The 16,807-nt window shown below is 42.0% G+C and overlaps 1 protein-coding gene across 1 annotated transcript in view; it reads right to left on the reverse strand.

Annotated features, from left to right (window-relative positions):
• The window catches only part of LOC134403173 (lysosomal acid lipase/cholesteryl ester hydrolase-like), a 90,465-nt gene that overhangs the window by 13,448 nt on the left and 60,210 nt on the right, over positions 1-16,807 (reverse strand). The window contains exons 7-9 of the mRNA XM_063133281.1: positions 15,752-15,892; positions 14,163-14,234; positions 11,687-11,758 (exon numbers count right to left, since the gene is read on the reverse strand). Coding sequence (XP_062989351.1) covers positions 11,687-11,758; positions 14,163-14,234; positions 15,752-15,892 — 285 coding nt within the window. The remainder of the gene's footprint in view (positions 1-11,686; positions 11,759-14,162; positions 14,235-15,751; positions 15,893-16,807) is intronic.

The raw sequence follows: 16,807 nt of genomic DNA on the forward strand, positions 1-16,807 counted from the left end.
TGCGCAATGTCCTGGGAAGACGGAGCATGTTGCACCCACCATTTTTTTTAAAAAATATATATTCAAGATGAGTGCTCTAGCGCAAACAGTGAGATGTTTTTTTAAAAAAACAAACAGTTTTAACAACCCACAATAAAAAATATCCCATGACTTAATTTAAAAACTTATATTCTGCCAAATGCTTGAGAATACAGGAAGGTAGGGTGACCATATGACCAGATTTGCCCAGATTTGTCTGGGCTTTTGATGGCAAATCCGGGAGGAGGGGAAATCCGGATTTTTTTCAAAGAGCAGCTCTAATGGGAATTAACAAAAATGCTTATAACTCTGTCATTTTTTAAGATTAAAGATATGAAACTTGGCACAATGGTAGCTCCTAGGAAGGGCTTTAGTCATACCAAATTTGAAACAGATCCGTTCATCCATTGGTTTTTTAGGATTTTTTTAAAAATTGAGGTTTTAAAATTATTATTTTCAAAATCGTCATTTTTAAAGATAAAGAGCCTAAAGTTGGCACCATGAAAGCTTTTAGGTAGAGCTTTAGCCATACAAATTTGAAACAGATCTGGGGGCAGTAGCAAACCCTGTTAACAACAACAGCAGTTTGCAATGAATGAAGATACAGTCAGAAAAGATATTTGAGGGAAGGGGAGAATGTAACACACAGAGTATAGCAAAAGCTTCAAAGTACAGCAAAACCTACAAAAGTAGGAGTGAGTGAAGTTAATTTCAGATACATTGAATCTCTCACTTGTTCTTTATTTCAGTGATTTTAACATTAACATGTTATGTAGAACAGATTTGTCTTAAATGTGTGCTGTAAAATCAGACATGTGACCAAGACTATGTTTGGGTGGGCACGCCCCCTTGGTACTGGACACACACCCTTGGGAGGCGACCATGTTGTCCTCCTTTTTGGTTTCCAAAATATGGTCACCCTATCTTAACCTGATGCTGAAAAGATAACAATCAAGTTGTGGAGATCATTCCATAACCAGGGGGCCTCCACTGAGTAGGCCTTCTCCCTTGTTGCCACCTTATGAGCCCCCCCTCGGAGGAGGACCTGAAGGAGGGCCTTATATACACTCAGTGGCCTTGTTCAGACAACACGCTAAACCATGCTGCTTAACTACAAAATGGTTAACGGAATGCATTCCATTAACCATTTTGTGGTTATGCAGCATGGTTTAGCATGTTGTCTGAACGGGGCCACTATCTAAAGTATTGCACTCCCAAGCCATGTAAGCCTTTATAGGTCAAAACCAGAAGCATACCTGCACCCATTGAAAGCAGGCCAGAATCAATATTATATGTTTGGACCTTCTGGACCCTGTTATTTATCTGGCTGCTGTATTTTGCACAAGATGCAACTCCTGGACCATCTTCAAAGGCAGCCCCAGATAGAGCACATTGCAGGAGGCTCTCATAGCATATATGACTGAAGCCAGGTTATCCCTGTCCAGATAGGGGCATAGTTGGGCCACCAACCTAAATTGGTAGAGAGATACTCCATGCCACCGAGTCCACCTGAGCCTCAGGATTAGAACATCAGTGAATATTTTGATCAAAGGTTATTCTTTCCATTGTAATTCTTTTGTATTGAGTTTAAGTAGGGGAGATCAGCTTCAATGAATAGCTTTAATGCATTAACTTTGAGCATTAATTTTAGTGGGGGAAGGGTTTGGACTATTTGTCATCATCCCCAGAACCTGCAGGAATTTACTTTGAGCCTCAAAAGTTGGCCACTGTGGGCACAATCTAAAGGAAAAGTCTGCTGCACAAGTTTGGCCCTCTTGCCCCCAAATACTCTTTCATATCCAGTGATATGTACAAGATATCTTTGTTGTTGTTCACTTGTCATATGAAAATGTCCTGTTCATAATCCCAACATGAGCAGATACTTTTTAAAGAAATGTTTGCCTAAAAGGAGGAGGAGGAGAAGCAGCAGCAGCACTTTGAAATGCACATTTTTGAGAAAAATAAAAAGCTTTTCCAGGCTTTAGTCAATGGGAGTAAAGTGCACATTTTTCATAAGTATGACTAGAAATCCACAGTTTCCCCCTACAAAATGGGCACTTTCCCATTTCAACAAGCCAAAAAATGACCTGAAACAAGCTTCAAAGTGATTTTTGGAGAATTTAGGTAAGCTTGAAAATTGTTGGTTCTCCCATTCCTAGAAATTGCAAAGGATAATTTCTGTATGGATTGTATACATTCATACTACCTTCTCTAATTACTTTTATGATTGCTTGTTTTACTTCTTCATTTCAGGAAGAAGAGACTTCACTGGACATAGCAAGAAGACTGAAGCTCAACAATATAGAATGCATATTAAAGAAAGAATCCTAGAGCATAATGGGACATTATCAAGCTTGTTATGAAAAGTAAGCTACCATGTGGCTCAACTCACTGCAATATGTGCTACTGCATTGCAATGTTGATCTCATGTTTACAGCAGCTGACAAGTTTATGCAACATAGAATGCATTAAATCTGCTCTCTGGGTTCATGGGGTTGTGATTTGATCAGAAGGGCATGAACAATTTTGTAAACATTAAGAGGTTCCATCTTCTTACCAAAGTTTGACATTTCTAAGAGTATGAACAATACTATTTATTTGATCTATTTGTAAAAGTTGTGATTCAGAACAATCATCAATAAAGACCTGTTTTGTAATTCTCCCATTGTGCTTCCCACTCCAGTATGCCATAAGGGGTATCTGGTGCTTTTTAAATACAGAGAAAAGCAATAGAATTTGAAGGAGCCAAAATACTCTCTTGTCCAAGAATATTTGAGCACCTTAAATTATTTCAGATCCCCAGGTCCAGATGAATTGCATCCTAGGATGTTGAAGGACCTAGTGGAGGGACTTGTGAAACCTCTTATTGAGAAATCCTGGAGAACAGGTGAAGAATCAGAGAACCGGAGGAGGGCAAGTGTGCCTATCTTAGAGCAATAAGGAAGATGCAGGAAAGTATAGACTAGACAGTCTGACATCAATACCTGAGAAGATTATAAAGCAGATTATGTAGCACTCTGTATGCAATGATCACTGGGAGACAGCATGTATTTGTCAAGAACAAGTCCTGCTGGACTAATCATTTCATTTTTCAATTGAGTAACTTCCTTAATAGATAATGGAAATGCTGTGGACATAGTACATCTTAATTTCATCAAGGCATTCGATAAAGTGGCCCATTATAGTTAAGTGTGGGCTGGATGGCATTATTACTAGGTGGATCCATGGCTGGCAGGAGAACTATACTCAAAGGGCATGTCTACACCAGCACAGTGTAGAGGGAGGGAGGGAGGGGGGAATCTCGCAATATGGTGATCGCGAGATCTTCAACCCAGTCTACATGTGGTGCGCAATGTCCTGGGAAGACGGAGCATGTTGCACCCACCATTTTTTTTTAAAAAAAAATATTCAAGATGAGTGCTCTAGCGCAAACAGTGAGATGTTTTTTTAAAAAAAACAAAAACAAAAAACACCTCCCACCCCCTGAGGAGCTCTGTGCCCCATGCCCAGCTCCTCACAGTTACTCGTGAGGTGCCAGGATGAAACTGGGACGGGTGCCCACATGTCCTGCAGTCTCGGGACGATCCTGAGACCGTGGGAAAAACCGGGACAAAAGTGATGCCTGTTATCCCAGGGCAAGGGAAGGATCATCCCTCCCTGCCGCTGGGATCCCCTGTGCATCATATGGATGCACAGGGATGATCCTGGGGCAATCCCCGGGATAAACAGTCATCTAGCCATGCCCAATGGTCCCTCAGCAAACTGTTGGGAGATATCGAGTGGGGGTGTGGCAGGGCTTGGTCCTGGGCCCTGTACTCTTCAACATTGTTATTAATGATTGGGGGAAATGCTTAGCAAATTTGCAGATGACACAAAATTGGGTTGGGATAGCTAATGCCTTAGAAGACAGAAACAAAATTCAAAATGTTCTTCATCGATTAGAACTGGACAAAACAAAATAACAGACTGAAACTTAACAGACAGAAGCACAAAGTTTTTCATTTAGGAAAAAAGGAATCAAATGCACAGGCAGAAGATGTGGGATGACACAATTGTGTGTGTGAAGAGAATCTTGAAGTTGTAGTCTATCATAAGTGGCATATGAGTCAGCAGTGTGATGTGGCTGCAAAATAAGGCAAATATTTTTTAGGTTGCATCAATAAGTATAGTTTTAAAATTACTTTGGAAGTGATAGCTTCACTCTACTCAGCACTCATCAGACTACACCTTGAATACCGTGCTAGTTCTGGACAACATTCTTTAAGAAGGATTCAATAAATTGGAATGGGTTCAGAGAAGGATAACAATGATGATGATTATATTTATTTACATCCCACCTTTTCCCCAGTACTGGGACTCAAGGTGGTTCACAAGATTAAAACATGTGCAATTAAAACATATAAATATAAATTCACAAAAGTTAAAATAGAATTAAACCTAACGTTATTTATTTATTTATTGGGGGGAAAAGTAACAGATTAAAAGGGGGGATCCAATACATTAACACAGGTCCAGAGCAGTTCCAAACGCCTGCCGATACAAAAACGTTTTTGCTCCTCTCCGAAAGTGTAGCACAGAGGGAGCCAGCCTAGCCTCCCTGAGAAGGGAGTTCCAGAGCCTTGGAGCAGCTACCCAGAAGGCCCCCTCCCGCATACCCATCAGATGTGCCTGGGATGTTGGTTGGACTGAGAGAACGGCCTTCCCAGAAGATCTCAGAGCATGGGCAGGCTCATATGGGAGAATACGGTCCTTCAGATAACCTGGACCCAAGCCGTATAGGGCTTTATGGGTGATAAACAGCACTTTGAATTGTGCCTGGAAGCCAGTGAAGCTGTTTTAATAGGGGAGTTGGATGCTTGTTAACCTTCTCTTTGCTGAACTTGTTCCCACACTAGAAGTGTTCAAGATGCAGCTGGACAGCCATTTGTCAAGTATGCTTTAATGTGGATTCCTGGATTGAGCAGGCGGTTGGACTTGATGGCCTTATAGGTTCCTTCCAACTCTACTATTCTATGATTCCATGATCAGGAGACTAGAAACTAAGTCCTTCAAGAAAAGATTGGAGGAAATGGGTATGTTAGGCCTTGAGAAAAGAAGACTGATGGGTGATACGACAACTTTTCAAGGACCTAAAGGGTTGTCACACAGAACCTGTTCTCTGTCATCCAAGAATGTAGGACAAAAAATAATGAGCTTACAAGAAAGCCATTTTTGGTTGAACATCAGGGAAAATGTCCTAATAGTCAGAGCAGTCAGACCATGGCACCAACTTCCCAGGGAGGTGGTGGGCTCTCTGTGGAGATATTCAAGCTGAGAGTGGACAGCCAATTGGCTGGGATGCTTTAAACTGGATTCCTGCACTGAGCAGAGTGTTGGACTCAGTGGCCCCTTCCAGCACTATGTTTCTATGATAAGAAATGCAGTTTGTTTACCTGTAACTATAGTTCTTTGAGTGATCACCTGTGCATTTGCACATATGGGCTCTACACCTGCACAAAGACTTGAGTCAGGAAACTTCTGCAGTTGAAGATCATTTTGGCAGGAACTCTCCCTCACCACCCTACTGTGCCTGCTTCTGGCAGGTTCCCATCTAATCCCTCAGTTCATTGAGCCTGCCTAATGTGGCCTCAGATCCAAAGGCAGCACATAGTTCAAGACCAGTATTGCTACCAATACTGACACCAAAGCAGGGACAGTGAGTGGGTGGTGTGAACGCACTGATGACTGGGGTTCAGGTCACAGCAGAGATGGTTTAAATCTAGGCACAGCTCAGCACACAGGCAGGCAGGCAAGAGGATCAGGCAACAACAATAAGGGTGGTCATGATAACAAGGAGGTCAAACACTGTAAATCACTTAGGTACTTTATACATTTCAGCAACAGGGGCGTTAGGCAGTCCAAAAGGACAAGAAGCACAGCATTGATCACAGGCCTGGTTCCAGAGACAAGATGCACAGTAAAGGCAGGATAGACCAAGTTGTTCAATCACTGGGTTTTCAGTGAAGGCTTTTAAACCCAAATCCTGCTGAACCTCACCCAGAGCTCAGTTGTAGTAATGAAGCCTCCCTTTCCAGAGCCTTACTCCTGAGGAATCACTTTCGCCTGAGGAGACCTTTTCTGGAGGCAAGCACTCCTTCACAAAGGAACCGTACTCACCTGTCACTTGATGTGGTGAGGCTCCCAAAGGTCAGGGAGTTGCTCAGCCTCTGCCTCAGAGGCAAAGTCCCTTTTCCCTGACAGGGTTGGTCCTGCAACCATTTCCCCTGAGGCTCGAGCTCCTGTGGGTCTGGTGGGAGCCTCTGCTCTGGAGTGCCCTGGATTTCTGGGGCCCTGGCTCTTCCTCTAAGGAGGACTCCTCCAGTGGGGGAATGACAGGGAGCTTAAAGCCTCCTCTCCTGAAGAACCATGATCCTGCTCTAAATCAGGGCCCCACACACTTCCACAGAGGTAAAGTGACCTAGCACCCATAGCTCCACAATGCTGGCTAAAGAGAATATTTTGCTAGAGATTGGAATAGCTTTAAAAGAAATCTAGACAAATTCATGAAGGATGAGGCTTTTAATCACTACTCATTGTGGCTATACAGTACTTGTAGGATCAGAGCCAACTTGCATCTGAATGCCCATTGAGGGGGGAACAACAATGGGAGAGGGCGATTTATTTAATGTCCTGATTTGGGACTTCCCATATGTGTCTGGTCATCCACAAATAGGCCTTTCATCTGGTCCTTTAAATAAGGAGCCCAAAGTCATCACAGTTGATGGAAGGAATTGAAACAAACAGCAGGTTGAACAATATTAACCTACGAGATCACTTTTCATCTTTCCTAGTCGACATGTTTACCTAGCAGACAATGTTTGCTATCTTACCTCTGATGACCTTCCCCTGTCCTCTAGGACTCTGAAGAAATAACCAGTGACTCCAATATTTTAGATTTGTTTCTAATTGATGAGACAACATGAAACTAGAAAGATACCTCAAAATGAAAGACGCTAGGTTTCAATGATGTTGCTTTGTCATATAAAATGTACTATAATAATGTAATCACACAAAGGGCCATTCTCAACTCATAGCTTTATTAAATACCAACAGAGTTAGCAAGGGCAGCAAAGTATGAAACAAGCAGGTAGCAGGAGAAGAATTCACTTCTTAATCTTCAAGGAAGCATTTAGTGGATAATGAATATGCTTCAGCATGTGCATGGGTCTGTTCTGTTGCATCAAAGAAGCATTATAGATGTTTCTTCCTCATCTAAATTATCAGCTCAGTGGCACTAAGACTTCAAAGCAGTATTGACTTGCATTATGGCTCTCTCATCTTATCCATGATCTCTGTGTATACGTAGTACATTTATCAAGACTTCCAAACATCTCTTAGTAGAATTAAATATTCGTCATTATCTCCATTATTTTCATGTACATTTGCTCAGTTGCATCAAGTCCGAAGACGAAGTCCATGTGTTGCCATTCAGGAATATGTTTTTCATAGATTAGATTCTTAATCCGTGGCCGTAATGCTGCGACGTCGTTTGGATGTACAAACAAGTCTCTTCCTCCAGTCCAGTATGCAATAGGGGTTTTTATATCTTCTACCTTGTATACAGGAGGAGTTGTCTGGGGACAAAAAAACCAAAACATCAATTTGCAAATATATCACAATATAGGATTTTTCACATGAGAGTATTATTATTATTAATTATTATTATTAATTATTATTATTATTATTCCTGATAGAAATGTCTAGAGCTGATTTAAAGGGGGGAGTTGTGACATTAGAAGGTATTGGCCCCATACACACACACACACACACACACACACACACACACGGGTGTAAGTATGGGACCAGTGCTTCAGGGAGGGGTAAGAAAAACACTGCAAGGGGGGCCATCACATGACCATGAATGACAGGCTGCCCTGTGGCTCACTTACTTCTCCCTGCCCTTACTCCTCCCATGCCATCCTTACTCCTCCCTCCCATGTCATCCTCTTTCCTCTTGGTATCCCAATGGCAGAGGGTGGCCAAAAATGTGCATGCCAACCGCTACGTATACAATATAGAAGGCAGCAGTTGAAATAAACAGCAAAAAGTGGCGCTAACCAGCATACAAACTGCAATACTAAATGAGAAACAGAAATGGGGTAAATGGTTTAAGGAAACATTTTATATAATATCAAAATAGTACCACAAATTATTTACAATGTAACAGAAGGTTGTTAACAGTACCAAGCATGTAATGTTTACCACACAAACAGAAAGTTATTAACAGTTAGAAGTTATTTATAGTAGCGAGACGCTTGATAAGAAACTTGTTATACTCAATTAAACAAAGGTTGTTTATAGTTGCGGGACGCTTAGTAAGAAACTTGTTTGTAAGAAACTTGATTAACAGGCTGCCGGCTTAATAAACCTGTTTCGCGTTAAGCTTCTTCAGACACCACCATAGCATATTTCGCGTGGGGAGAGGGGATGAATTAAGGGTTCTTTTCTCAAATTGAACAAAAATTGTTATCATCCGTAGTAGGTATTCACTCTTGCTTCTTGACCCAAGCACGCAAATTCTCCAGATCAGTATATTCTCTCTCACTCAGAATTATTGGTGAGATATCATATCTTGGAATCATTATTCATATATGATGGTGTTTTATGTTATGTTTCCTATGTGACTAAATAATGCTTTGAATTTGCGTACTGAGCCAAGTATTTCTTTCCAACATGGGCTGCCTCATTGTCTCTGGGAACAACATACAGAATCTATAGCTGTTTGCAGGAAATCATCACTTTGGTGGATAAGGTGACTTTCTTGTGTAAATGTCCAGCTGTCCAGTGTTATGTTTTATAGGAATATTTGGGTTTTCAAGGCTCCAGAGCTTTTTTCTATGAATAAACATGGCCTTGCAAAGGATGCTTTGAACTTCTACTGACCAGGAAACCCAAAGAAACACAGTATGATTGTTAGTCTGACACTGAAAGGACTTAAATAATTTTGCCAACAAAAGACTGAACAGATGGCTTCAACTTCAAATTGCAGATGGCTAATTTGATCTGTACGGGTTAAATGATCTGAATGAGGGTTTTGGGGAGAGCTAAACAACCACCTCCTGAAAGACCCCCCAGAAGATTTATATTCCAGGCCACTGACCAATGTGAAAACTCCTGCTAGAATGGTGGGTTTTATACCAATTTTATGGCATTATAATAACTCTGAGACTTCAGAGAGCTGGCTTTGAAAAGTAAAGTAAAGAAAAATGCAACAGCTTATTGCTAAAACAGAAATGAGGTCACTGCAAGCTGAATTTTGCAGAGCTGCTGATAAGAAGCAGAGGAAAGATCTACTGACTCAATGTTCAGACACCAATCAGAAGGAAAATCTGTTGCTGCATAGCTCATGTTGTGCAGCTGGGGCATGTCTACATGGGACATTTACTCCATCATGGCTGTTAAGTTGCGCACCTTTGTTTATATGACACAGCCACCAGTTCACAGTCCCATTGTGGTTTCTGTCCTGAAGCTGTGCATTTTCTCGGTCCCATTTTACCATATATTTTAATTTTGCTCTGCTATCGCCATAGTTCTCTGTGCATCTGTCATTGGTGGGTTTTTTATTTATTTATTTATTTATTACATTTTATACCGCCCAATAGCCAAAGCAGCTTAGGATGGCGGGTGTACTTTGGGCACTGACAGACAGAAAGGAAAATCATGTAGGGCAAGGGTGTGGGGAGAGCAGAGATTTAACCATGTCTACTCAGAAGTAAGTCATCGTCTTCAGTTGGTATTTTGGGAGTACAGGAGTAGAGGGATTTGTAGAATTCCTTTGCTAGCCCCTTTTCATTAAAAACTCCTGCATTAGGAATGTGGGCTCAGTCACTGCCTCTTGCTTTAGATATTCATTGGCCCCATTCAGACAACACGCTGAAACGTGGTGCTTAACCACAAAATGGTTAATGGAATGCATTAACCTTAATGCATTCCATTAAGCAGCATGGTTTAGCGTGTTGTCAGAATGGGGCCATTGAGTGCTAGGTAATCATGAAGTAGGAGTATGCAAACTGAGCTTTGGGATGTATGACACATCAGTGCTTTGTAAACCTCTTTCTCTCTCGTCCCCTGCATCCCCTCTGGGCTGCAGCCACAACTCAGGGAGGAAAGCAGCACCAGCTTCTTCTAGTACTTCTAGTAGTAATATTAGTACCGCTGCTGCTAATGCTGCTCTCAGTCATTCAGGGCCACAACCAAGACAGCCCCTACTACTATTTTTAGTAGTAGGAAGTAGGGTGACCATATGAAAAGGAGGACAGGGCTCCTGTATCTTTAACAGTTGCATAGAAAAGGGAATTTCAGCAGGTGTCATTTGTGTATATGGAGAACCAGGTGAATTTCCCTCTTCATCACAACAGTTAAAGCTGCAGGAGCTATATTAGAGTGATCAGATTTAAAAGAGGGCAGGGCACCTGCAGCTTTAACTGTTGTGATGAAGAGGAAATTTCCCCAGGTTCTCTATATATACAGATCACACCTGCTGAAATTCCCTTTTCAATACAACTGTTAAAGATACAGGAGCCCTGTCCTCCTTTTCATATGGTCACCCTGCATTATTATTATTATTATTATTATTATTATTATTATTATTATTATTATTATTATTGCTACTGCTCAGTCCTTCACAACATAGGGCTTAAGGGCACCCTTCCAACCACAGGGAGAGAGAGGGATGCAAGGGTGGATGTTTGCATGTCTACTCAGAAGTAACTCCTCCATTTCACTTTATGATTGGGAGGGTGGGGGAATTTTGTTGATCCAAAGCTTCACAACTACGAAGGAGCACAGCTGAGAGAAGGTGGGGGAGCCTGTTGATTTGAAGCTGCATAGGTGTGTGGAGCAATCTTGTCATTTCTATGGAGTTGAGCAAAGGAAAAAAAGCTACTTTCAGAGCCCCCTTGTAATTCACTATTATGGTTGTGTAACTGATCCTGTGAATTATTTCCAGACGTGATTAGAGATTAAACTTTTAAAATGTTTTTAACCCCAAATTTACCAAACCCTCTTAAGTGTCATTATATTTTAGATTCTGGAATGGAATGTAAACTTAGATTTTAGATATTATCCTTTAGGCTGACCATATGAAAAGCAAGACAGGGCTCCTGTATCTTTAACAATTGCATAGAAAAGGGAATTTTAGCAGGTGTCATTTTTATCTGAGTAGCTTGCATTCACCAGACTGAACAAAAATAAAGAGCAGGAGCCCTGCTCTCTTTTATATTTGGTCACTCAGGGCAGAGTTCCTGCAGCTTTAACTGTTGTGATAAGGAGGGAATTTCACCAGGTGCTGCCTGCCCACAAATGACACCTGCTGAAATTCCCTTTTCTACCCAACTGCTAAAAATACAGAAGCCGAGTCCTCCTTTTTATATGGTCACCCTATGCGTAAAACAGACTTTAGTTGGTTGATGAGAGAAAAAGTACAAGTAATAATCTCTACTCAGCTATGTGTGATAGGCATTCCTCTGAATATTAGCTCAAAACTATTGTTGCCGAATTTGTATGATTTGGTAAGAGGCACCAAAAATAGTTTGATTCAAAGCAGCAAAAACACCAATCAGAGATGTAATTCTGATTTCAAAAGTACAAGTGCAGAGCATATAACATATTAAGTATTTTACTTTCCTACCTGATTGTACTTTGCCATATTCTTTTCCTCAGAGCCATGGTCATATGCTCGGAACACCTTTCCATTTAATAGCTACAAATAAATAGTGCATAGTTATAGACATGAACAACCACCTTATTAAGAATGACACTGATAATTAGTATTTACATAGAGCTGGATGCAGAGAGCAATTGTATCGTCCCTGAAAGTGTGTCCCAGTGACTCATAGGATATGGCAGAATGAATCCTTACTCACACTGGCTGGCTATAGTCAGAACTATGACCTGGCAGGCCTGAGATCCCTCTGCAGATTCCCACCTCATCCCACCCAGCTGCCACAGAAAGCTCTATGGTAGCTCCTTCAAAGTCAGCATCATGACCTTGCAAGAGGATGACGGAGGGGGGAGAAAAGGGCTGGGGTGGCTGGGGAGTGGACATGGGTTCATCAGATCTGCAAGTCACATTTCCGAATCTGAACCTAGCAGTTGGAGGTTGAGGGGTCTAAGCATTCCAAAGTGGTCTGCTGAAACACGTATCAGGCAAATGGCAAGGTCTCAATGGTCCAGGTGACAGGCAGCAAGGTCTCAAGATAACACGGCAGACCAGGGGTAAGCAGAAGGAGACTCAGCGCAGTGCAAAAGTACTGACGCCAAAAAAAAGACCCCATTCAGATGTGCATGGAGCAGCAGTGGGCACAGGATCCACGTGGCAGGGAAGAGTAGGAAAACCACTTCAAGGGGGGCTGTCACACAACCATGAAGGGCTTTCCCGTGGTTCACTTACCCCTCCCTGCAGCATAGGTCCCAGGTTGTCCTTGCTGGCTATGCAACGGCTATCATGGAGAAAGTCCACACTGGCAAGAGCACCACCAGAAGTACAGGTTGCTCTTGCCAGTGGACTCTATGGCCAGCTGGGGTGGGTGGGGAAGGAAGCGGAGGAACGAAAGGAAGAAATCACAGGAAACCACATTGTAGGCTATAGAGATCCTGTTAGCATTGTCTAAGGGCATGACTAGACCAGTCGTTATCCCGGGGATCATCCAAGGATTGTCCATGTACATCCAGATGATGCACAGGGGATCCCGGGAGCAGGGACGGATGATCCCTCCATTTCCCCAAGATATCAGCAGGCCCTTTTAGCCTGATTCTTCCTGCAGTCTCAGGATTGTCCCAAGTCCACGGGAGTTGTGGGCGCCCATCCCAGCTTCGTCCTGCCTCCTTGCAAGTAAATGTGAGGAGGTGGGAACCAGGCAAAGGGCACAGAGCTCTTAAGATGCTCCATGCCCATCGGGGTTGGGGTTGGGAGTGGGTATTTTTTTAAAACAACAACAACTCACTTTTAGTTGGAGCGCTCATCCTTCTGTAATTTTTTTTTTAAAAATGGCGGGCGTGACATCTGTCCTTCTGGGATGTTGCACACACATCTGGACAAAGGGGAGGATCTCGCAAGCAGAATATCACGAGATCCTCCCCCCTCCCCCCGCAGTCTAGTCATGCCCCTAGATAGACTCACTAACTGCAACACTGCCCACTTATTATTTATTTATTTATTCATTTAGCACCATCAATGTACATGGTGCTGTACAGGCAAGCTGCAATATTCCCAACAAAACCAAGGGATTCTTCCAACTATTAGAGCGAAGAGGTGAAGACTAGAGTCCGAACCAGGGAGCAAGAGCCAGGAAAGATGATCAATGTCCAGTCAAAGTCCCAACTTGAACAGGAAGCCTTGATAACTTTCCTGTATGAAAGAGCCAATGGTGATGGAGCCACTTCAGTACCTTAACTCTTCACTGCCTGGGGAGGGATACACCAACCTGTGGCCCTGGTGGCTCAGCACACAAGATAACAATGCAAAGGGGGCTCCCTTTAATGAACATTTGGAACTCATTAAAATGAGTGCTGCAGCTGTAATGTCTTTACTACTATTGCTTGGACAGGTATCTAATACATAGTACCTGGCTTAATTTAAAAATATCTTCAATGCTTTGGAGTGTGTGTGTGTGGGGGGAAATGAGCCATCAAAAGTTAGGGAATGCCACAGTCCCAGTGTGGGGCCCAGACTGTGGAATTCTACCCCGAGATATTAAAACATTCTTCTCTTTTTCTGCATGCAGCTGATAAGTTAAAAACTGCTGCTTGGATATGGGAAGCTGAGACAGAAATTATATAAAGCAATAAATTTCAATAGGGGCTCCTTGAAGCAAACTGAAATGGTTCAATATTCTTTATGTACTTGTGTTAATGTGTTAATATTGTATTACTGCATTTGGAATATTTGTTATTTCACGTGATTATACTCATTACCTACTAGGGATGGAAAAATAAGATATATGTGTTTTAATAGGGATAGATCCAGCTGTAGTCATATTTATTAGGCAGGCCCATTGAAATCAGGGACTAACGTAAGTTCCATTTTCAATAAATTTATTCAGAGTATGACTAAGTCTGGATTCAATCCATTATAAATAAATAAAATATTTTAAAAATCAATATACCTGGTGCCAATGAAGGCCATTTTGTATAGATGTTCCAGCAGGAAAATGTGCTGTATACATGTCAATTCGGCTCTGAAATACAACAGTTATTAATCATATTGTCTTAATGAATGACATCTACCCCATAGCTATAATTCAAAGGTACTTTATTGGAATCTAAGAGTTCTTACCTATTACAGAACAGGGGTGATGTGGTCAGAGCCACAAACGTGATGTGGTCAGAGCTAGGGTGGCCATATGGAAAGGAGGACAGGGCTCCTGTATCTTTAACAGTTGTACTGAAAAGGACATTTCAGCAGGTGTCACTTGTGTGCATGCAGCACCTGGTGAAGTTCCCTCTTTATCATAACAGTCAAAGCTATACTAGAGTGAGCAGATACAAAAGAGGGCAGGGCTCCTGCAGCTTTAACTGTTGTGATGAAGAGGGAATTTCATTTCATTTGTACTGCGTGCGCACAAATGCCACCTGCTGAAATCCCCCTTTCTACACAACTGTTAAAGACACAGGAGCCCCGCCCTCCTTTCCATAGGGTCAGCCTAGTCAGAGCTATACAAATTTGCAGGAGAGTAAGGAAAGGTTGGCAGAATCTGTTTGTGGGGGAGACTCTCTTGCAGGGAAGAGAGTCCGTTTTCCATCTCACCGAAAGAGGTGGAGCTGTTTGTCTCTCTCCATTCTCTGCCTGGTATTTAGGGCTGCTCCTTGGCAGAGGTGCCAGGCTTTGGCACAAACCAAAGAGCAAGAGCCAAGGGGTTTTTAGTCTTTGGCATCAGTCAGGACAGCACCAGAAACATTATATATGCCCAGCTCAATGCACCCTAGCAACTTGTAGCAGGAAACTGCAGCAGCCAAGACAGCAGTGCGGGTAGGGACATTCCACACCATTTAGTGGTTTAGTGCCTGCTCCTAGTTAGCTGTGGCACCAAGAGAGGACCAAGGCCTACAGAGAATTCATTCCTCCATTTCCAATTAACATTGGGGAGGTTGCATGTCTGTCAGGCCGGCGGCTCTCTGGGTTAAACTGTAATTTTAACACGTCCCTGAGAAATTCACTGGGTAACCTGTGAAATGAAGAAAGCAAGCAAACCGTGCACTTCCCTCATAGCCTAAAGCACACAATTGCACAGGTATGAGTGCACATGAATGCACATTCATGCAATTGAGATTTTTGTGAATTCGCATTTGTGCAAATTTGGACCTGTGCAATTGTGCACTTTAGCCTTGGGGGAAACACACTTTTTTGGTCTGTTTTTGCTTATTCTCCAAAGGTTTATTTGTGACCCCCACATTTGGTAAATAACCAATCATAGGTTTAAAAATCCCTAACTGATGACATGATAACCCACAGTGAGTCAAATAATCCATGATGGGTTATTTAACCCAGCATGGGTTATCATGTTATCCAAACCCAGTCAGGGAATCAAAACCATTCTCTCAGAGATTTCTAGTAGAGCTCAGGTTGGTCTTACTTAAAACATCAGGGAATCCCAGAGAAAGAATAACTTAGCCTTCCATTCTCCTCCCAAGACAACTGAATGTAAATACAAGCTTGCCTCAGATTTCCCTCAAGTTTTACAAAATTCCCACTTACCATGTTTAAATTGGCAATGTTTTCTCCAGCCAAAAAATTAATTGCACCAGCGCACAATTTAGGTTGATGACTACAAACCGCAGCCATCAGCTTTCTCAGAAATAAAGGCAACTGAAACAGTTCTTTGTTGCCCAGTATAGCCTGAAATATAAATAAATAAATAAATAAATAAATAAATATTTGTAATAAATTACCACTAAGACAAATCAAATATCAACCCACCATTGCCCTCTGCTATACACATCCTGCTCTGTCTTTCTTTACCATAAACTTAATGGAAAGCCCCTTTGAAAATGGGAACAAAATATAGGACCTCTTCCAGCTCTCGTGTCCTCGCTTTCCAGCTAAATTAGCTGAATTTAATTATGCAAAGATGTTACTCTCTTATAGTTATGCAGAAGTTAATCGCACAATCCTATACATCTCTACTCTGTACTAAGCACCACTGAATTCAATGGGACTTACTCCCATGTAAGAGAGCATAGTATTGCGGCCTAAGAGATCGGGTTATGAATCAAGAAGGCCTCAGTTTGAATCTCACCTCTGCCATGGGTGCATGGCCCACTAGGTGGCCTTAGGCAAGTCTCCCACCCCCAAAAGCTGCAATATGAAGGACCTCAATACTGATTTTATCTTACAGGGGTTTTATAAGGATTACAGTCAGATAACATGTATGAAGCACTTTAAATACATGAAAATACCATACAAATGCTAAGTATTATAATTGTTAGCATTGTTATCATTACTGTTGTTACTACTACTACTACTACTACTACTAGAGGAAGGAAGGGAGGAGAGAGAGAAGGATTACAAATCTAACAACACAATCCTATGCATTCTTACTTGGAATAAACCCAACTTCTTTCAATGGGACGTACTCTCTGGATAATATGCACAATATTGCAGCCTTAAGCTACAAATATTTGCTTATTTATTTATTGTTGCATTTATATCCAATTAACTGAAGGCGGCATACATCCTTCTCCTCCTCTCCATTTTATCATCACAACAACAACCCTGTGAGGTAGGTTGGGCTGAGAGTTTGTGACTGGCCCA

The sequence above is a fragment of the Elgaria multicarinata genome, chromosome 8 (assembly GCF_023053635.1).
Source record: "Elgaria multicarinata webbii isolate HBS135686 ecotype San Diego chromosome 8, rElgMul1.1.pri, whole genome shotgun sequence".
Classification (NCBI taxonomy): Eukaryota; Metazoa; Chordata; class Lepidosauria; order Squamata; family Anguidae; genus Elgaria; species Elgaria multicarinata.